This window comes from Dreissena polymorpha, chromosome 6 (assembly GCF_020536995.1).
Source record: "Dreissena polymorpha isolate Duluth1 chromosome 6, UMN_Dpol_1.0, whole genome shotgun sequence".
NCBI classification, from domain to species: Eukaryota; Metazoa; Mollusca; class Bivalvia; order Myida; family Dreissenidae; genus Dreissena; species Dreissena polymorpha.
In genome coordinates this window covers 77,812,416-77,835,754 of record NC_068360.1, presented here as the reverse complement: position 1 = coordinate 77,835,754, position 23,339 = coordinate 77,812,416, and the positions used below count along the sequence as shown (strand labels likewise).

At 35.5% G+C, this 23,339-nt stretch overlaps 1 protein-coding gene across 1 annotated transcript; it reads right to left on the bottom strand.

The window, feature by feature from the left end:
- Positions 1 to 768: 768 nt before the first annotated feature.
- LOC127834820 (uncharacterized) lies at positions 769 to 23,166 on the bottom strand. Its single transcript, XM_052360882.1, has 9 exons — positions 23,069 to 23,166; positions 9,397 to 9,454; positions 8,355 to 8,495; positions 7,191 to 7,394; positions 5,537 to 5,629; positions 4,057 to 4,224; positions 3,100 to 3,213; positions 2,209 to 2,229; positions 769 to 1,080 (listed from the first exon to the last, which is right to left on the bottom strand). The coding sequence occupies exons 2-9, from the start codon at positions 9,410 to 9,412 to the stop codon at positions 1,001 to 1,003; spliced, it is 837 nt and encodes a 278-aa protein (XP_052216842.1). The 5' UTR covers positions 9,413 to 9,454; positions 23,069 to 23,166; the 3' UTR covers positions 769 to 1,000.
- Positions 23,167 to 23,339: the final 173 nt, after the last annotated feature.

The following is a 23,339-nucleotide window of genomic DNA, read 5'->3' as shown; positions in this document are numbered from 1 at the left end:
TCCGAACAGAAGATTGGTTCGGGAATCAAGCGAGCTGTTTACCGTCAACGATGTGCCCTTTGAAGCCTTACGGCATTTATACTAAATAGAAAACAGACCGACCGGCTTATTGCTCCTTGTGTCACACTCTGAGAAACCTAGTTTACCTTGGTGTCCATATAAGCCAAGTTCAGGAAAAATCGGGCTTAATGAGTGTAAATTAGTGAAAGCGTCGTCCCAGATTAGCCTGTGCAGTCATCACAGGCTAATCAGGGATTACTTTTTCCGCTTTAATTGCTTTTTCGCTAAGAAGATACTACCTTTCAACAACAACAAAAATACCATAAAACTGGAAAGTGTCGTCCCGGATTAGCCTGTGCGGACGCACGTGCAATAAGACCAGTTTTCCAAGAACGCGTCTCGTATAACGGTGTGTGTGGTTCTATGTTACGTACTACCGATGGTGTCGGTAGCAAGCAATATCTAGCAAGCAGGAGCCGCGTATATCTGACCGATTTTTCTTTCAACGTAGCAAATGAGATTTATGCTTAAGCAAAACCGAATAAAATACTCTTTAAAATGGTTGAAACATACTATTAGTTTTAATTGGATAAGATATGCGTATATTTTTGCATGATCAGAGGTAAATAACTTGCTGGGAGTATAACAAGCATCATAAAGGCATGCCACGTAATAGAATTACATACGATATTACCATGGTCGAAGAAATTGTATGGAAAATAACAAGCATATCATATAAGTATATATTTTATTTTGTCATCGATCACACACCAAATATAATATATCAAACCCTGCTTAACATTGCAGCTTTTTCGTCGACGATACTGTTAAATGAACCACTTCATAATTAAAGACGAAATGAAAACCAACAGTTTATGGATAAAACAGCATGCTGCGTAGCATGGGTTATAAGAGTGAGTTCAGTGAAATATAATTTAGAGAGAAATACAATTAACCGTACAAACTAGTTTGTGCAATAAGGTACAATTTAGTTAACCTATCATGAAATGTTGCATAGGAGAATCAGCGTCATGACTGCGATCTGTTCAATACTTGACATTCGTAAGGAACTTCGTGACTCTACAAAAAAGAAACGAGAAGGTGAAGGAATAAATACCATTCATAATAAATAATACTACTAGTATGGTACACGTGGCATCGACTAACTGTCCGATATAAGGTTCCACTACTATATAAGTAAAACCGGGCGAAATGCATTTGCGTAAAGTGTCGTCCCAGATTAACCAGTGCAATCCACACAGGCTAATCAAGGACGACACGTTTCGCTTTTAAAAAAATGTTTCGTTTGAAGGAAGTGTACTAAACAAAAATCAAGTCTATGCAAAAAGTGTTGTCCTTGATTGGCCTGTGCGGACTTCACAGCCTGATCTGGGACAATACTTTACGCACATACATTGAGTCTGGTTTTTACAGAGCGTCTCCCATATATTGGTTCACTGAAGCTAATACAATTGGAATACTAAAGGAATTGTACAACGGTAAGTTTTACCACTTAAGTTCGTTAAACAAATGGGGTGGGCTACATTGGCATTCAAGTAAAATGGATGTGTGTCACCTTCTGCACATAATACTTCATGTATATATCAGTTATTGCAAAGATGGTCAGTTGGTAATTTTAAGTGCAACGACGAAATGAAAATGAAAACAATCTAACCATGCGATTAGTTTAAAATACATAAAAACAACAGCCATCCATTCAAAACACATGCATATGACTGTCCTAATTGATTTAATGCATGCAGTACTAGTATTTGCACGTTTCATGGTAAAACCATTAGACTTGTATTGACATCGTTATTTATATTTTCAAAACTCCACAACTTATATTCAAATAATTTCTTAAACTTAATCTTGGATTCTTGTCAAATAGTATGATTCTGAAACCCCATTGATTATACGCGTCATTCTGAGTGAGTGTGCAGAGAGAAGTTGGGTATGTAAAAAATATGCATTTTACTGTCGCAAGTATTATTAAACAGCATACTGTATCATGCTTCCTTATATTTTACTACATCGTACAGTATTCTAACAAATGTGCCTAGTGTATTAAATGCTGTTGCTGCCGTAACATTTGTCAACATGCATCCATCCGTTGGAGTCAATGATGTTCGGAGTTATTCAGAAGAATTGAAAATATAAATTTACTGCTAAAATAATGCATGCAAAAAATAACGATAACGCTCATACCCAAAACTACCTCTTCGGTACCTGAAGATAATATTAAACAAACAATTGATACGTTGTCGCGAGAAGTAGGGTTAGTGGATTAGAAAAACGTTGATGGTATATTTTCAGGCAGACATGAATATTTTAAAAACTTGTCTTGTGTCAATGTTTACTCTTAATTTTTTAGTCAATGAATGTATTTAAGTAGAAGCAGACCATTTTAAAAAGCATTGGACTAGAATGGAGTGTCCATAATGAACGTCAGAATTTATACAGCGTCCGTTAATACACAGCGAAAGCACTTATACTGTTTTTCTCAGATTACTAGACACGCATGGTATCTTAAAAAACAGCATTAACATAAAAATGAATTCACTTATGATGTTTTTGCGGCGCTGTGCATCACACTTTCACCATACGTGTCATAAGACTGACAGGGTTGACTGGGCGGTCTTATGTACAGCCGTTTACATTGTATAATGTTTCTTAGTTCATTAGTCTATTGTGTACGCTTCGAATAAACACACCAAATATATTTCGAAAGTAATTTAAAGGAGAACAAGTAACGCTCGATTGGTCATTGTCGGCTCAGGGACTACTTAAAAGTACCCCGGGTAATCTAAAGTATACTTAAAAATACCCGGGGTACGGAAACATTTTAAAACGCATCCCGAAGTATGTCCGGGTTACTTTAAGTATATTTTCCGTACCCTGAGTTCATTGTAGTATACTAAAGAGCACCCAGGATACTTTTAAGTAGTACCTGAACCAACAACGACCGATTGAGCACAGGAAAAACCAATTGCAGCTCAAGAGTGACACATTCTCAGCGATAAAGCTCACAAAGATTGTTTTGCAAATAAAGGTCCATTGAATTCCAGGAATTATGACAAGCCAATCAAGAATACTTACTGTTCATGCATACCCCGCTACTCGCTCCCGGGCATTTAACGCAGAACCGACTTTGACACTGACTCCAGTTCTTGCACTGTTCACCATTGGCAACCAACTCATCGTCAAACTTGCCTGGAATAAACCAAGCCGAAACTTTTCAACAAAAAGTACGTAAATAACGGAGTTCAAGATTGTCAAAAGACATTTCTTTTACGTAACGCATATCCTCTAAGTTACAGACGAAATGTGATTCGAACGTGAGTTCGTGTATTCACTTTTTTATGTGAGCCATTTTTATTGAAATAAAAAACAGGGCTTAATGCATGTACGTTAAGGGCTGTCCTTGTCTGGAGTTCCTTCCCCTTTCACTACGTAACGCAGTAAAAGAAGCAGGGTACCAGAATAGGGTTGTCCCAAATAGGTCTGTGCTGTTCTAAACTGGATTTTCGTTTAAAAGAGTCTTCACCTACACGAAAAACTTCACAAAAGTCTAAAGTAACGCCTCTGATTAGACTGTGAGGAATGCACAGGCTTATCTGCGACGAATATTTACACACATGCATTTAGCCCTGTTTTCCCAGAGCAAATCTCATGCCTGTCTTCGTGTATGGACAGAATCTCTTAAAACGAGGACACATTCTACCATATACATAATTTATACTATTTTGTTCGTTACATTCGATTAAATGCCACAATAGGAAGGCATGATACAAAATTTTATTACTCGCCTTTGAAATGCTTACATTTCGGCCAGTTTACCGGTAAAAGTATTTACTTTTGTTAACCTATTTACCTGCGGTTTGTCTGTGCAGTACGGACAGGCTTATCATGGACGAAACCTTCTGTTTTATAGCATTTTTGTATTAAAGACAGTCTCTTCTAAACGAAAATTCAGTGTGAGTGGAAAGGGCCGTCCCTGATTTGCCTGTGCAGAGTTTTCTAGAGCAAGGTTTATGTCAATCTCTACGTACATACTCAGACAGAGTTTCCATCCTTTGACGGACACGAGCTCGTGCGACTTTGGGCATGCGCAGACATTGTCCTGGCACGTGGGGCGGAAGTTGGATGCGTCGTCGGAGATACTTTTCGTGTCGAAATGAGACTCACAGAGGGGCGACGACTCGCAGTGCTCCCCTAGTCGAGCTGAAATGAATATAAGAGTTTTTTATCCAACGCATTGTATTTCAAGATTGCAAACAAATACATGTACAATATGAAAAATAACACAATAATGTCATGCAATCCGAGATGAAAAAGACGCATATGTAACACATCTTAAGTTTACGAATGTATACAAGCATAAATAGAAGTCAATGACATACGAAGCATTTAGGTTAGTAAAGTGGGAAAAGTCTGTACCTTTACTGTCCAGATATTAAAAGGGCTTTAACAGCTAGTATACAAAGATTTTGACGCTGATAAATATTGTTACCTTACATCAATGTATTTTTAATAGAACGATTTTACAAATCATCTGCATGTTAAGTTATAATATACTCATAAGGGCATGGAATAAAGTTATTAACATGGAATTGTGTTTAAAGCTGAAGTAAATTGTGCGTGTAGTGTAAAAGAACATACGAACAATATTTTGGATTCAAACTTGTAATAAAATAACTGAAAAATAAACGCACCAGAATATAACAAAGAAACAACAAAGCATAACAGGAAATCAAAAGGGGAAAAACTTTTTTTTTTAAACAAACAATAAAAAACCAGCAAAAATGTAAGAAATTGCTCGAAAAAGCAAACGTGACAATGAAAACAAAAAACAGAAATATAAAGCGTACACGAAAGTGGAACGTACGTTATGACGATGAATATAAACAATAAAAAACACTACAGAACACCACACACAAACATACAAAATGAAAACGAAAACAAATGAACAATTTCACCGGTATCTAATGAAGAACTGTACACACTTGATCAAAACGTTAACGGCCTGTCTAAATGATAACATTTCAGCACTAGACGTCAATTGTTTGTTTGTTTGGTTGGAAAATATGCCATTTTCATCGGCATTTCAATCAAATCACGACGGTCATTCAACCAAATCTCATTTTCCCTGGGTTATTTGTTTAACCAGTATTAAGTTATGTGCGCACACTTATGACAGTTACTGAAACCTGCCCTTATTGAATCAGAGGTAGGAGCGAATGGTCGTTGACAGGATTAAAGGCACAAACCCCTTTCCAGCAATTTAGCCGGGACGAGGATCGGTCCTCGAATTTATAGCCCAGTGGTCTACCAACTGTTCTAGCCGGGCACGTTTATCAAACACTGATTGTTTTTATATTACTGAGTATTCACGGGTATCTTTTTTGTTTATACTAAAACATAATTTAATGTTCAATTTCAAAAACTAACTTGTCCAAAGATGTGCGACAGCACTTTAACTAGTTGTTAACGGTTTTGAGCAACCGAGGAAGAAATTATTAACAAAAGTACATACGTTTTCTGCAGGCGACAAACGAGTATGAAATGTCAAGGACGGTCCCTGTGGCACATCCGCAGTACCCGGCTCTAACCCCGCTGCACTGACCTCCTAGGAAGTACAATCAGACATCTTTATATCGATGAGATGACCATTATAAGATCCGCACCCTGGGAAAACCGGGCTTAAAGCATGTGCGTAAAGTATCTCCCAGATTAGCCTGTGCAGTTCGCACAGGCTAATCAGGGACGACATTTTACGCGTTTATGATATTGTTCGTTTAAAGGAAGTCTCTTCTTATTCAGTCTGTGCGGAAAGATTCGTCACAGTATAGCCTGTGCGGACTTCCCAGGCTGATCTGGGACGATGCGTTAAGAACATGCATAACTTTACATTTCCCAGCGCGGGTTATATGTATATACAGCTGAATTTCGCTAGAACGAAATCGCTTGGGTTTCACGTTTGATGTCGAGCTATTCGAATAGTTCTACATATTCGAATACATGAAAATACTTTTTACTAGAAGTTAGTTACATTTACTCATCATTAAATGAATAAGCGATCGTGTAACCTTACAATGGGCTGAAATCAATAAATTATAATATTACATTATACAGATGTTTTATGTTTGTATTTGATAAAAAAAATGTGTTAAGGTGTGCACAAAATAAACTTTCAGCTCAAAGATTGTAGGTACTTCAACAAATGCCAATAGTCATATTTCTGTTTTGAACATATAACAATATAGTGTCTATTCTTGCTCGGACAAAATCCTTTGCGACATAACTGGTAATTCAAGTTTAGACTTTGAGAGTTCATCATAACAAAGTTCAACTGTAACCAGATTTATCGAGAACAAAACATTATTTTGTTAGGCCAAGCAAAATGATACGGTGAATAGATGTTTTAAAGTCAACTGTGAATAAGAAACTAACGATTAAAATAAAATTCAATACCAATAATCTATAAATCGATCACCTTCACGTGGTGTGTTACGGTGGCAGGGATTCAATACGAGCTTTACTTAGCACCAGTAAAATTTCTATGCGAGGGTTGATTTGAGCATCGAGGGTTGATTTGAGCCTCGAGGGTTGATTTGAACCTCGAGGGTTGATTTGTACCTCGAGGGTTGATTTGAGCCTCGCTCTTGGAAACCGGGGCTTAATGATTGTGGGTAAAATATCGTCCGATAAGCTTGTGCGGTTACAGACTAATCTGGGACGATGTTTTACGCACAGTGATTAAGTACTGGTTTCCAGTAGCGAGGCTCAAATTCAATCAGGGACGACACTTTACGCTTTTATGGTATTTTACGTTAAAGGGATCTTTTCACGGTTTGGTAAATTGACAAAACTGAAAAAAGTTGTTTCAGATTCGCAAATTTTCGTTTTAGTTATGATATTTGTGAGGAAACAGTATTACTGAACATTTACCATAGTCCAATATAGCCATTATATGTATCTTTTGACGATTTGAAAACCTAAAAATTATAAAGCGTTGCAACGCGAAACGATTGAATAATTTGGAGAGTTCTGTTGTTGTCGTTTAAATTTACGAAACTACGAAGATTGCTTATATATGGTATAAAATACATACACTGTGTATATCCGGCGAAAAACGCACATGTCTTACGCTCCGTTTTCCCATATCGAGGCTAATTTATAACACGCACCGTAACTGCTCTGCCAGAAGCATCGGGAGTACACCGGTCCACAGGACTCCGTGAGAAGTTCACCTTCCTGCCATTTGCACATGCGCGCCAAGTCGCTCCATTCGTTCCACTCCGCGCACTGACATTTCCCGGAAGTGCACGTCTGGTTGACGCCGTTGCAGTAGTAGTCAGAGTCGCAGTATTGATAGTAGCTACTTAATTTTTCTGAAAAAAAAATCACATCATAAAACTATTTTCTCTGAAATATAAATCTGGTTTTGCCGGAACAATTCCCTGATAGTCTTTCATGGTTGTACATGTAACTACAAATCTTGCTAGCGGATCCATACATAAATACAAAAAATATATCATTTAAAACATAACATCTCCGCCTGATGTAACATGTCGTCGACATCAGGACGTGACAGCTTAAAACTTTAACGACCAGGTAAAGATAACAGTAGTTAATTGTTTAATCAAATTATTTATGTGACCTAATTGTTAACCCTGTAAAGTATGTGTTAATCGTAGAAAATGTATTCGTGAATAATGTGCATTTGGGTGTGAGGTTAACCGACCAGCCGATAAAGTTTTCAGCAAACGGGCCCTGATTTACTGGTAACCGCTTCAATGCGTTCGATAAAAGAGCCATAAACCTACAGCGACCGGGAGGTAATGAGTTCGATCCCAACTGGGGCCCTTTTTTCCGATCTTCCCTTTCGATATCAAGTACTGGTGCTATCCATGAAACGGACTCGAGAGAGCGTTTTAATAAGCTTTCGATGCAATAGAGTTTAAATAAATAAGTTAATGTGTGCATGTTAACAAAGTCTCTAATATAAATAACATTTCCGTGTGACGAAATGTGTAATGAACATCTGGTTAACTGGTGACCGCTTCGAGAAGTTTGATACAAGAGCCGTCTACCTCAGCGATGAGATACTACTGGTTCGGTTAACCCGCATGTGTAGAGAATGAAGAGTATTGCGTAGTGGATGTGGTGACCGTCTATGGACGTACTCGATCCACACTCTAGGAGTGTTCTTTAAATCTCCCAAAAGACATCAAGTACTGCGTCTTCCTAATAAACCGACTCGAGAGCGTTTCAAACAGACATAGCAATGCGACGTTGTCGTGCTAAAATAAATATGTTTTAACTAATTCAACTTAACGTAAAAGCCGTACTGATGCAGTCTTGCCCCGTTGCGCTTCCGTATCCGGTTTTGCACGCGCACGTCCCGCTCGTGCACTCGTACATTTTGGCGCAGTACGAGTTGGTCAGAGACGAGCAGTCCTCGTCCTTAGTACACACGTCACCCAACGATACTGAAATATAATTAAAAACAGGTGCATGTATTAGTAAATATAACTCCTTAAACCCCTCGTATCTAGCAGTGTCATTGTTCTGGGAAAACGCGACTGAATGAACGTGCTTGAAGTGTCCCAGATAAGCGTGCGAAGTTCAAACATGTTAATAATGGACAAAACTTTCCGCTTTAATGAAGATTTCGTTTGAAATCAACTCTGATCATGTACGACACTTTCTGCCTTCTTGTCAAGTGAAGTTTCGGAAAGTGTCGTACCTGATCAGCCTGTGCGGACTACACACGCAGATCTGTTACGAAACTTTACGCACACAAATTAAACACCGTTTTCCCAGAACGAATCTCATTTGTTTGATATATGATTGCAGATGTGTCGACTGCCTGAACGATTACTTAGAATAAACGTGGAGCTATACATTATTTTGGAACCTGTCTTATCAAAGCTCTTACGACAAGTTTAAGTTACGACTAAATTTTTATCTCACAACAGAACGCTATTAATGGCCAGGCCGTTCATGAATTTATTGACATGATAATTTCGATTAGAGAGATATTAAGTCTATCAATAGAGTAACTGATATCAACTACTCATAGCTTTTGGTTCTTTGCAATTACGGTATACGTCTTTAGAAATCGAATCGTAAATTTGTTTAGTTTCACGATGTTTGATGAGACAGTGACAGACCATAACTCTCCATCTGTTCAATATTTTTATACACTATATACACACTATATTTTAATAAAAAACAGTTACAAAATGTATACAATACATTTATACATTGCATGTTTACAATACATGTATACAATACATTTATAAAACACATTTATACAATACATTTAAACAATGCATTTATACAATACTTTTATACAATACATTTACAATAATTCACACATTTATGTACCTGTTTGCACGTCCATAACTGCCAGAAGAAGGACGTAAACAAATGACCAGGAACGCAACTGAAATTATATTCAAAATAATATTCCACATTATATCCCAAGTTATTCACCAAATTGCATATCGAATGCTATTCCAAATTATACTCAAACTTATAGATTCTGCAAATTATGTTCCTAATTGTACTCCAAATGATATTAAATGAACAGCACTCTGGCAGTGAATGCCTTTGCCAAGTCAGTTTATTTTTTTCCAATCAATCCGTTCTGCCCCATTTGTGTACATGCTGTAAATAGATATGATTGAGCATAACATAGAATCTTTTTCTCTGAAATTCCTGATTCTACGAACAGCAATACTCCAGTACAAGCTTATTTTCATTAACAAGGCTTTCAAACAAAAAGCATCCATTGCAAACCAAAAGGACTAATCGATAGTCATTGTATTTGTGCTAAGTATGACCCTTACGTATTGACCGATAAATGGCAAATTATTTTCATTTGAACAATTAATATTCGGAGTAGTCGACAACTCGATTGATGTAATAAGACAACATGCATTGGTTTGCCTTTTCTTTCCGTTGAGCAAATATTCGGTGACATTTTGCATTTCGCCTTCAAGTAACAGAGAGAAAGCCGTGGATTTGGACAATGGGCTTTGCCATCAAAACACAATAGCTAAAATCATGATGTGTAGTACATTATATTGTTCGCACAGTTTTTTTTCTCTCACAAAGTTACCGGATATTATCAAACATTCGACGGTTAAAGAAATAATTGAACGAACGAAATAAACTTTGACAATTTGCATTAACATTCTAAATTTATTAAAAACAAAACAACTTACATTAACGCCTTCAAAGGCTTTGAAATACCGTTACTCAAAAACAATCAACTTGATCAAAACATTTAAAACATGTTTAACTGGAAAGAACTCGAGTAACACTATGTGTTTAAGCTGTCAATGATTTTAAGTCATATTATGAGTAAGAAAAGCATGATTAAACTGTTCTTTGGTTGTTAAAGCTTTGACCGCAAAACCTATTTAATATAATGCCGACTTATGAGTGTGATTAACCAAAATCACGCAACATCTCAACTGTCAAATGTAGAATGTAATGGAAATGTCTCGAATGTAAATTTTTCAAAAAATGTCGACGAATCTTAAAACCGAACCCAAGTAATAATTTTTATGGTTTTGCGAATCTTTTAAAAATCTTCCTATTTGGAGATAACTTGTGCTTCTGTTTCGGCTATGATGGTCATAGGCATGCAAGATACAACTGTAGCGTGTGAAAAACTAGTACCACAGTGGAAGGTTTGACACGTGTTCGGAGGTTGTATTGTGAAGGACCGCAAACGTACACACAATGCAAACTGTCTCAAATCTTGTATTTGCGATAAAAGCTACCTCAATGTGTCTCGAAAACCAATTACTTGGAGCTCGCCAATCAAGGCAGAACTAGACGCTCAAAATACAATCAGCACGATGATAAAAGTGCATGTGACTTACGACATTCATGTTAGGAAACATGTTATGTCTCGGTGAGATACAACGTTTATGAAGTTGGGTCATGATACTTTTTATCAAATTATTAGTATTATTAGAACACCACAGTGTTTGCTCAAAATATGTGAGAATACGATTTGTTTAAACAGTTTTTACTTTGAAAAATCTTCATATCCCCTCCATCCCCACCACACACACCAAAAAAAACATAAAAATAAAAAAAAACGAGAAACAAAAACACCGTTATTTTCAAGGAAGAATATAATGTACATGGAATGAAGTGGGAAAAACTCTTAAACATTTATTGTTGGATTTATTGTACGTTAATCAAATGATATTGTCAGATCTACACAAGTCATTTGTATTTACAGAACTTTCTGTTTTCAAGACTAAATTGGTCCAATATCAGAAAAAACATATGCTAATTACTAGTATATCCAAATGAAACCTGTGGAAGAATTTGTAATTTATTACAATGAACACAAGAAGGACATACTTTAGTTAAAAAGAAATAGAGGAATATGGGGATTTTTTTTATAGAAGCGTGCTTTTTGTGTGCTAAAGAATCGTAATTACAATTTCATCAGATTCTTTCAAATTTGTCCGATTGCTAGCGCTGGAATGTGTCTGTTTTTAAAACAATAGCTCATGACACAGTTGCAAAAAGTCATATAGAGGCCTGACCGAAAACACTGTGCGAGCAAAATGTAACAATAGCAAAGTAGTAAAGTTATGCTGTTCAACGGTTGGTCAAGACAACCATGGTCAAGATACTCATTGTCATAACACTCGTTCGAATTAAAGAAATTAGAAGAGTATACTAAGGATTAACTACCGAATGCCGGTTACGAAGGTTATGGAAGGATTTGGCTTGGGATGTACATACAGTCAACACATAGGGGAGGTAACAGCTGCAGCGGGATAAATATAAAAGCTTTAAAATACAAATTCATAACAAGAGAGCGGTTGTGAAAAATGGTCAGGACTTGTTCGGATGGAGGGACCTTTTTGAGCGTTTGTTCATTCACTTCTTTGTAGTACATTCAGGTTACGGGCGTATCGCGAGTTGTCGAATTTCTGTGTGTTTTAAGTCACAAAGGTGTGTGTATGTTCTATGAGTTTTAATGCGATGCGCTCGTCCATTTACATGGCATTTTAAATACATTTTTACCCACATTTAGATTATGTCAGTAGGAAGTCAAGCTTCATATTTATGTTGATGATTGCATTTAGTATCGCAAGTGAAACGTACGTGTTTGGTTAACTATTTTTTAATGTACACGCAACAGTACTAGTTAGTTTGCCACAATCAACAACATACCAATTATATTGAATGATTAGCCAGATTATGATAGCTCTCTTTTCTCGAATTTCAGTTGAATTATCCCATTTTGAAAAATATGTTTGAAGGAAGCAAACCAAATAAAAACTTCATGTTGGGTCGTTGCTTAGTATTTAGATGCGTCCTGTTTAAACGCCAACAAATATGGTTTTATTTGGGCACGAGGTAACACAACTAACACTTCTGAGAAATATACTTTTATTTAAGCAACTATGGTGACACTGACTTTGTACAAAGACAGTTTTTAATAAGAGATACACAGGGTTTATACGAGTAATATATAGGAATAATAAAGCTTCAGAAAGTAATCAGCAAGACAATTTTTTTTGCAAATCACTCTGTCCTAAGCAAATAAAACTTGGACTCTACAATACAAGACAAAAATTATACAATACCGCATGAATCACAAACATAATCTAAGCTTTGGTCATTGCCTTTGAATGATCAATGCACAAATTGGAGGCGCGCCGAATTGTAAACATATAATAGTAACAAACCAAATGAATTAAATCAGATTAAGGAAATAAATTGAATGAGAATATACATTGAAATTCACAAAACTGTAATTACTCATTTTAGTACGATTTGGAGTTGTTCGGAATATGCATGCATTTTATACGCTTGAGATTTTTTTTGTTTTTGCTAAATACACAGCGGCAACTTCCGCTTGTGCTATTGTTTTAGTGTATATAAATATTTTGGTAACTGGTGGTCTAACAATGCAATTTTTCTGGTGTGTTTGTGGTCGTTTCGTAAAATACATTTACATACATTAAAATAAACAGTTCTTGAATACATTAGAAACAAAATATATACATAAGAAGCACATAAGGGGTTGCATCATTAAATTGGATATACTCGTCTATTGCATAGTTGTTTAAGGAATATATAAAAGTTTGATGGTCCTTTGCGACTAAATTTAACAAAAAATCGATTGCTTGTTCAAACCTCTGCTCATAGTATTTGCACACACGTTTTCGTTTGTATTTTGCATCTTTAAGTTTACAAAACATGTTATTGGTAATTGTGTGAATGCATACAAAATAAAGCCAAATATGATTGCTGTATGTATCAAATCTAGTACATCACTTTTTATACCTCACAAAGAAAGTTATAATTGTGGTAACACTCTCTGTCCCGCCAGTAATACACGCCAAATGACTTTTCAACCACCCTGCACAAATCATTTGTTCCGTTCGACGGTTCTGCTGAGTGCCACTTGGACGAGACGCCGTTCGCCTCGGGATCATTCCCGTTCAGAAAGACCCACTTGGCCGAGGCTGACGTTCTCGTTCCGTCCACCCATATTGTAACCGCGTTGTTAGAGTCAAGGATAGCCACACTAGCAGTCCATTTTTTTTCCGTATCAGTGTTCAATATATGTCCACCATCTTGTGTGCAAAGGTTTTCAGCGGCGCTGCGGTTAAGCTTTGCTGCGAAGAACTTGAGGCATGAATAGGCTGAGTTGTACGATGTGTAAGATGGCGGACACATCTCTCCGTTGCAGACTTTATTATCATTTTCAACCGTTTGTTTACCAGTTCTATTACATGCGCCGTGTTTTTTTACCCAACACACTCTTGACCGCGACCGAAATCCAAACTTATACGCCGTTTTTGCGCTGCAATTACTCCACGGTGACCATTGATCACACGAATCGACCTCGCAGATCTTCTCGTTCATTTTACGTTCGGAATTTATAAAAGACTGTCCAATAAGCTTCAGGAGAGTTGAGTTCATTGTTTCGCCCATGCGAATGAGACTTTGTCCGTCAACGTGTTCCCTAGCGATTGCAAGTTCAGCACCTACATTCGTGGAATTTGCGGAATTTGCACGAACAATGCTCAACATCAATACAATCCGCAGTGTGAATTCGAAACACGATAGACGGCCCATCTTGAAAATAATGTCGAACTATCATGATATCAGCGTTTATATACATATACACCCTAGACCGCCCTGCTATGGTAGCTGGGAAGCGACGATCAGGAACAAACACACTCAGAACATTCTCTAGGTTTTTCAATACATGGGACGACTAGGGCGTACAATTGACAATTGTTTTATTATTTAAGAATGCTGTATTAATATGTTTAATAAGTAGCCAACTCCTTCACGCTCGAACATGCGAAAGTAATTCTTGTTATATGCTTTATTTACCAAAGTATGTGATTCAACATATGCTAAGTTAATTGTCGGCTACTTATTTTTATGTTTCAATTTGCAGTACAAAAACAAATATATAATATACAAAGGATTGTTGAATACAGTGTACCTCATGGCCAATATGTTTTATCTGTACATAGTGCAGTGCAGTCAGCTCGGTTCTTCTATTACATCTAACGAAAATTGCAATGGTCGAATTACAGAATAAAAATCGTGTTGTCGCTGAATGTTCATGCTATTTTAGTATTTAACCTCCAAGATTGTTCCCTTAACTTGTAGGATATTATGCGCTAGGACTCTTCAAACACAAAAACAATAAACTAAACACAGTAAAAAGATATTATAATAAAAACAAAGGCCTGGCACGTTATATATTTATAGATTGTAATAGATTTAATTCATTTTCTCAAAGTACCAGTTATACGTTGTTAACCGCCGCGACGAATTTGCTGATGTCATACTTCGTATATTTATTCATTTTGGTTCTTTATTTTTGCCTATATCACCTTGCAAAATGTAGTGTTTCTAAATATTATAAAAATGGTCAAAAACAACTATTGAATATATTTGTGTCCGAAATTTCATTTCTGTAACGAACAATTATTATTATGTTGACATGCGGTTTAAGCCACTGTACCCGGTTAGGGGTTCTTGACACATAACAATTTCAAATAATGTTTTCATCAAAAACTTCGTTTACTCAAATTTATAAAAAGTGCAACTACTTTTATTGCTTTTGGTACTAAATATTACTAAATGGTCACTTTCTGGAAATGATGACAAGCGGATGTAGTTGCCATCCATTGATAGCGTATACGAGCTTATTTAGCACTTTAAGTTGAGCTCCCGATATCGTTCCAATTCACTCTCGTAAGTGAATTAAGATTTGTGAACGAATAACAGGGGGTGGATCGTACGCAAGTAACTGGCGTGGCGTAAGTGAGAAAAATAGTAACTGGTGTTCAAAATGGCGGTTAATGGGTGAATTGTGAATGTTTTCGTCGGAGTTTTTGAAAGGTTTGTACATTTACGATACTTATTCGACATTATACTTAGGCGCAGTATGATCTACTGATATCCATTTAACCTCGGTATAAATCCTATTGATGAATTATCAATATTACAAAAGTTATTGAAGACTTTATGCACAAGATTCTCATTGTTTACGATTGACACGGTTCATTGTATATGCATTTTTATGCCATATATAAGGGTTTCTCAGCAGTATTTATGGAAAGATGGACTCAAAAACCATTATAGTTTACCTTTTATGACCACCAGGATGCTTCCAACAGGCAATCGCAATATATGCACCAAAATATGAAAATTAAACCCCATTTCAATGACTGGTGAGCACAGTACCCCCACTTTCAGTAACTGGTGTTTCTTAAAAAAAGCACACTTGGTATATGTACATAAAAACAAGGCTTGAATTCATGAACGTTTTCGTCTGAATTATAGACTCAGACTTAAAAAAAGAATCGAACTATCATTTTATCTACAATTCGTGTCATACAAAAATCACATTTACTCTTAAGAGATTTACACAAAGACCACTTTTCATTCATTATTAAAGCATGATTTAAAATCACTAATTAATTGATTGAAAATCTCAGTCTGGGTCTATATTTAAGCCTTTCAACATTTGTTAATACGGGCCTTTGTGCAGTTACAATCCCATTCCTCACAACTTAGCTTTCTGTTTCAGAAACCATGACATAAGGGCTCCGCACAAAGGAAAGAAGAGAACGATAAGCAACCTCGGTGGAATTCCGAGAGGCGTTCAGTCGATTCGGGAACACTTCAACGTTAATGAATCAAAAATACTACCTTCTTTAAGACATGGCATCCCATCAAATGATTTAAAAGAACTCTAAATAGAACAAATAATGCTCTTTTTTATAATAGCTGATTTAAAGTGACTTTGACATTAAAAAGGGATTCGTATTAACAATGTTGTTTTAATCATAACTAAATGATTTTGTATAAGCAAAGAATAAGTAATGCAACGGATATGTGGGAACAATATTTGTCTCCCGGAAATCATGCAAAAGCTTTGTCAGATAATTTGCATAATAGACAAATAACAAGATTCAACGAGGCCATGTTTTCTTATTTAAAGTGTTCGCGGAATTTTTATCAGAATGAGATTAATAGTAACTAATATTTGTGTGACACGGTAAAAGTTGTTTTACCCGTTTTGTGGCGGGATAAGTACAGCGAACTATAAATATTAACGTTTTTTCCTGAATAAATTGCATTGATGGTAAAACTGATCACGTTTGCGTTTTACATGAATGCTCGAATCTGTATCATATAATACGCATGATCTGTTCCATACAAATAAGACATACTAGAATGCACTTTATTTATTGTTACGTTTATTAACATTTAAATAATGATTCAAAATAAATTCAAATAAATGTAAATTGGCTAGAAACACGGGAGCCGCGTTCTGAGAAAACTCGACATAATACTTGTGCGTAAAGTGTCGTCACAGATTAGCCTATCCAGTCCGCACAGGCGTATCAGGGACGACACTTTCCGCTTTTATGACATTTTTCTTTTAAATAAAGTCTCTTCTTAGGAAGAATTCAATTTAGGCGGAAAGTGTCGTTCCAGATTAGCAGTGCGGACTGCACAGGCTAATCTGGGACACTTTACGCACATGCATTATGCCCAGTTTTCTCAGAACACGACTCACGGTATTAACACATACTGTGTTACTATTTACGAATGTAATAATAATGAAACATAAAATCACATTACTATTTGTAATGAAAATCACAGCGGTTCGGAATGGGGGGGGGGATATTTATCACAATAAAATGTGAACACACTCAGACTCCATGCCAACTTTAAACGACTAGAAAAGTATATGACGCTATTAATGTATGGTTTATGTCACTTATACGAAACTTAACTAGCACCAAAACCCATACAATATAAACTCTTTCCATGTATTCCACCACAAGATATTTTTAAAAATATTAACAATGAAAATGCCGAAATCCGAACACAATGTATACATATTTTTGATTATCTATGTGTCCTTGTGAAAAATTTACAAAATTGCATATTATTGGAATGTACATATTGGAAAATAAGACCCAAAACAACTAAGTGTATACAAAAACAAACACTCAGTTCCAGAATGTCTACTCGTAATATAGAACATACAGCTTGTAAACAAAAAATCAACTGTGATAACTTAATTATTAAAATCTATTTTTCCTATCCTATTTATAAAAGAACGGATGCAAGCCTATAAGTTTCAAAACATTCGAGAAAAATAACTTCAAAAAGACTGTCAGTGTTGATTTCCTGATTACCAACATTAAAACGACGATAAAGCTCAAATTAAAGGAAATATTGTGATTTTTGGTTTGAATAAGAATTTTGTTAATTAAGCAAAAAATGGCACTGAACTTAAAAACAAGCAATTCAAACAATGAAATAAAAAACAGGGAAACAGCGGCACCGTTGTAGTTTTACAAGAAAGGGTGTTAGAATTACTCTTGATTAATTTCCACACAACATTGCTTAATATGATTTTTCATGCAATGCTTCCACTTGAACATTTTTCCACAGACGTGGCAAGAAAATTTGGGAGCATCGTGCTTACTCCTGTGCTGTTTCAACAGCCTCATTGTCTTAAATGTTTTGGTGCATGTTGCACAGGCATGCTTTCTTTTTCCATCGTCCGGAGGGCTGCATTTGTGTATTCGAAGAATTGATGAGGTTTTGTATGACTTCGAACATACTTCAGGGGTGTATTTTTTTCATCCGAATGTCAACTCAACTGTTGTTGAAGTGCGTATCCTGACTGACATGGCTTCGCACACACTGTCCATGAATACTTCGATGCTTTGCCTCGGTGAATCTCATTTTCATGCTTGTTAAGCCAATACGTTGTTGTGAACTCCTTCCCACACTGACTACAGACTTTTGGACCATCGGTGTGGGAACGGGTGTGACGCTGCAAAGATTTTTTTACACTTGAATGTTTTCCGCACTCTGGAAAATCGCACTCGTATGTGGAATCACTATGAATCTGCATGCGCCGCTTTAAAGAGTATGCACATGATAATGTAACACCGCACACTTCCCATTAAATTTGATCTCCGTTGGACAATTCCATCTGTAATAACACATAAAATAAATATTATTATGTTTTTTTTTCTGTGTACTCTGACTATTGAATAAATACCAGTTACTGAAAGTGGGGGTACGGTGCTCACCAGTTATTGAAATGGGGTTTAATTTTCAAATTTTGATGCATATATTGCGATTGCCTATTGTAAGCATCCTAGTGCTTATACAAGGTAAACTATAATGGTTATTGAGTCCACCTTTCCATGAAAACTGCTGAGAAATCCTTATATATGGTTTCAAAATGCACATAAAATTAACCGTGTTAATCGTAAACAATGAGGCATTTGCGTATAAAGTATTCAATAACTTGTTTAATATTAATAATGCAACTTCAGGATTTATACCGAGGTTAAATGAATATCAGTAGATCATCTTGCGCGTAAGGACAATGTCGAATAAACATGGTAAATGTACAAACCTTTCAAAAATTCCGACGAAAACATTCACAATTCACCCATTAACCGCCATTTTGAACACCAGTTACTATTTTTCTCACTTACGCCACGCCAGTTACTTGCGTACGATCCACCCCCTGGAATAAATTAAGTTGCGAGAATCTAGACTCGCTTTCGGGTCGAAATTAACGAGTTGTAACAAAACGTCCTCCGCAACCAGTGACATCTTTTGTTGCAACACATTGCCATTTGCAACATTACATGGCATTACAAATTTGAATCCGTATACTGTTTCATAAAAATTACAAGATAACACACACACACTGTTAATTGCAAATTGTATAGCAATTGTGTTAAAGTCCGCGGGGATTGGGTTGCGATAAGAAGGCAACTTTCAGTGTGTCACAGTGGATAAGACCTCTCTATGGTCGATTATATCAAGAAACGTATCTTATATCTTATATACGGAAATTCAAATTTCATTTTTCGTTTATCTGCAATTGATGTGCTCTAGTTATTTATATGTTTAAGTACTGATTATGCAGTAAATCATTGACTAAATAACGAATCATCGTGTAAACTACGCTGTATATCTACAACAAATAAGCTCATGAATGTGGTGGCTTTAAGTTTAATGTAATCACGTCATTTGACATTTTTATGTTTATTTCACACATTGCCATTATGTATTTAAAAAACAAAGACATACCTTTGCGGTATGTTTTTTCTTAAATAGATGTTATTCCGCAAATATATTTTACACAGAAAGTTTTAATTCCGTATGTAACGTAAATGAACAATTTGAGGCAATATTGAATAAATAAAATAATCGAAATTTCTACCAAATTCATACAATCTTCAATAGGCAGTCACATTGATCAACATTTCAGTAGTCTCGGGTAATTGAACGTCAATAAAAACCGGACACGAATTTTGTTGATCTTGTTCGTCAAAACTTCGGTCGAATCTGTATGTATTCATTTTGTGTCTATGAATGCAACGGACACAAAACGAATACATACGGAATGAAATGAACGAAAGTGGTCAATTGATTAAAGGGATCTTTTCACGCTTTGGTAAATTGACAAAATTGAAAAAAGTTGTTTCAGATTCGCAAATTTTCGTTTTAGTTATGATATTTGTGAGGAAATAGTAATACTGAACATTTACCATGGTCTAATATAGCCATTATATGCATCTTTTGACGATTTTAAAACCTAAAAATTATAAAGCGTTGCAACGCGAAACGATTGAATAATTTGGAGAGTTCTGTTTTTGTCGTTAAATTTTGTGAAACTACGAAGATTGCTTATATAAGGTATAAAATACGTCATGCATGTGTACTTGGCGGAATAGCTCAGTAGGCTAAAGCGTTTTTACTTCAGGACTCTGGCAGGACTCCAGGGGTCACTGGTTCGAAACCTGGTCCGGGCAATGTACTTTTCCTTTTTTTAATTTTGTTCTTGATTTTTTACTGGAGCTTTTACGATCCAATGTTTACATTTATCGATATAAAGCATTTAATGAATAAGTTAAAAAATGCCAAAATCTGTGAAAAGGCCCCTTTAAGACAATATATAATATAGATCTAAGCATTGTGTGGATGGTTACAAATATTCGAGAAATCATCCCCACGATTTCATGTCCTTGATGTAAATAAACTAATATGTGATTGCACATGTAGTAATCATTCAATTACAGGGACTTGTTAATAGTTTTGCAAAATTACAAATCTCAAAATAAAATATCATAGATTAAAGGGGCTGTCAACCACGACGACGATGAAAATAAAAGTTCTAAAATACCGTTTTTTTACAATTATTAGTTTATATTGATTAAAATATCACGACTGGTATACTACATTACTTGAAAAAAGTCATATTTTCAGTATATTCGGTAATACAATTTTACTGGGTATGTCTACCATGCAGGTAACTTCCAGTTAATTATAAATAACGCAAGTAGATTGATCATAATCGTCACGTGGTAAACCCAGGAATGCAAATTGTGCATGCGTAGTGAATTGTATATATTTTATATATACAATGATCAATCTAATTGCGTTATTTATAGTGAGTATATCGTTATGTCACCTATTTTCGCGATGTACTTTCGATTTCATCTCGCGAAATTTTATTACCGAATATACTGAAAATATGAAAACTTAACAGCTTTTTTCAAGTAATGTATTATACCAGTTGTGATATTTTAATCGATATAAACTAATAATTGTAATAAAATACGGTATTTTAGAACTTTTCTTTTCTTCGTCGTCGTGGTTGACAGTCCCTTTCAAAAGGGCAATATTTTTAATAACTAAACAATCAAACTAAAAACTTCAAGCCAAGAAACATGTTCTTTCGAGTTGCTCATGCACTATCATCAAAAACAAATTATTGAGAGTTCATCACGGTTTTCAGCGACAATTTCGCGAATATGGATAAATTAGAAACCATGTTAAATTCATAATAAATGTCGACATCATGTGAGTTTCTTGAAATAAATAGCGTTTGCCTGAATGTTAATGATTCGATTCCCAGCGAAAGCAAACCCTTTTTTCAGCTTTGTGTGTCTTGTAATAGACTAATCTAAATTAATGTTATGCCCCTTAAAATCTTACCCTCCAAAACTGGAATATTTAGAATACACTAAATGCACATGCTTATTAAAAACAAGGAAATAAATAAACTTATAGCCACATAAAATTCTGTTCAAATTTAGCAATGATCAGTTTTGATCGATTTCTTATATAATTTGACAGTCAACTAGTTTTTGGAATCGGATGATACTGTAAACAGTTTGAAGACGAATTTAATTTGGAAATCTGAGTAAATGAAGGTTCTGTGCATCTGAGAACAATTACAAGAAAGTACTACAAAGACAATCCATGTGTCTGATAATTCATTTTACTCAAAAGCGAACATAGTTACATAATATAAACGTTGATAATTAACAGAACATCAAAATATAGCATGGTTTGTTACGAAGGTATGGATTTGATGCGAGATAGCCAAAGCAAGTCAAATATCTGCAATGATGTGGATAAACATTTAACAAAATCATACTGAAGCACCAATAGGTGAACAAATTATTTCATTCCCACGAATTTATTCACTTAAAAAATACTTCCTCGTTGACGGCATGAGAAACGGCGTTTCACGACGTTCACTTGTGCACAATCTGAGAGGAGTTACAACTGGTATCCTACAACCGCAACTCTTGGTATGTTAAACTAGTTCAGTGATGTTTAAATTGGTGAGAATTTGACCAGCTTAATGACGAATTTGATGCACGAAGTTTAAATGGTAAAATCGTTATAAAAATATATAAATTGTCTGTGTTGTTATCTTTAAAAAAAGACCTTAACATATCGATGGATAAATATAGGATCTTGCATGAGTGGTCGTTTTGTATTGAATTTATTTAACAAGTCATCTGAATTCAATACAAAATGACCACAAATCCAAGATTCTATTTATAACATGACTAACAAATTTTCTTGTTAGTGTATGCTCTTTTCACCGTTTATTCAGACTGTAAAAGAGTTTAACTGAAGAAATTCGCTGGAATAATGATGTCATTTCGTAAAAAAATGACGTCATATCACAGTTATATAACTAGTGTAATAGCGCCCGTGCAATAAACGAAATTGAACATTATTTCACTCCTGGAGCATAGGTAATGTTATAAAACATACTATTTCATTGTGCATGGATTCTTATATTCAGGTGAAGAGACACAATTCCAACAGCCATTTCTGTATGCTGTGTATTTAAATGTTACCACCCTCTCGTTACTGTATTATCCATATGTATCATGCCCTCGCATTTCTCTCTAAAACGTATATTCAATCAATATAATAAAATTCTCAAACTAATGTCGCATTCTATAATGTATTTGACGTGTAAGCAGTTCTAATTAAAATAAATATACTCATGTAGTGTGTGCAAAATTAATTTCAGATCAAAAAAAAAAAGCTATGAGGTCGATCATTTTTCACAATGAACGCCGGGATGTTTCATCTAGATTTTCAGATTTTTTTTTACAGCTCACGCGTCTTAAAGATGACGTTAACATCACAAACATCAATCTACATTAAATGCAATTACCTGAAAGCTGTTAACATGGGTCTCACATGCTGGTGTGTCCGAACTACAGACAACAAGTTGAATAAGTCACACAAACACGCCAGTCGGAAGCAATACTGATATATAGCAGGTACGTTTGCCATAATGTTTATAACGTTTAAACTTCATTCTTGGCGTTGACGTCAAATAATAACTAACATGCACTTTGTTTACGTCGGCAAATATAATTTAAAAAAAATATGAATGATATGTGCGAGAATAACAATAATAATATTCCTATTCGACTAATTTA